The sequence below is a fragment of the Nestor notabilis genome, unplaced genomic scaffold (assembly GCF_000696875.1).
Source record: "Nestor notabilis isolate BGI_N333 unplaced genomic scaffold, ASM69687v1 scaffold16986, whole genome shotgun sequence".
NCBI lineage: Eukaryota > Metazoa > Chordata > Aves > Psittaciformes > Psittacidae > Nestor > Nestor notabilis.
The window spans coordinates 74,437-74,965 of NW_009933481.1; the positions used below are offsets into that span (position 1 = coordinate 74,437).

The window sequence follows — 529 nt, forward strand, 5'->3', positions numbered from 1 at the left end:
GGAAGAGCAAGAAGGCGTCGGGGCTGAGGATCAACGACTATGACAACCAGTGTGACGTGGTGTACATCAGCCAGCCCATCACCGAGTGCCATTTCGAGAGCCAGCGGTTGGTGTCATCCCGCAAGACGGCGAGGAAGAGCACACGGGGGTATTACTTCAACGGAGAATGCTGTGAGCTCCCGACCGTCCGCACGCTGATGAAGACCTGCCGTGTGGAGGAGAGGGGGAGCGGCCCAGCACTGCGAACAGAGACCCTTGTAAGCTCTAAACCATCCCTGGTGCTCTCAGTGGGGGGGTCTGCAGGGACAGGACGGGAAGGTGAGAAGAGGGTTTCCCTGAGGCTCCTGGCTAAAGGGGCACCAGCCAGCCGAGAGGTGAAAGAGAGACCTGATCTGGGCTCCATGCAGCCCCGGGATACCCGGGCGCTGCGGTCCAGGGAAGCCACCATGGCCATGCCCTTCTTCTCCCTCTCTGCTCCACCCAGCCCCCAGAAAGAGGACAGCTCGGCTGGCTCACCGTCCCCCAGCTC

General features: G+C 62.0%; 1 protein-coding gene across 1 annotated transcript in view; it reads left to right on the forward strand.

Moving 5' to 3' along the window:
- Window positions 1-529, forward strand: part of LOC104407582 (chromosome unknown open reading frame, human C10orf12) — a 6,246-nt gene that overhangs the window by 2,791 nt on the left and 2,926 nt on the right. Inside the window, exon 3 of the mRNA XM_010016903.1 lies at window positions 6-506. Coding sequence (XP_010015205.1) covers window positions 6-506 — 501 coding nt within the window. The remainder of the gene's footprint in view (window positions 1-5; window positions 507-529) is intronic.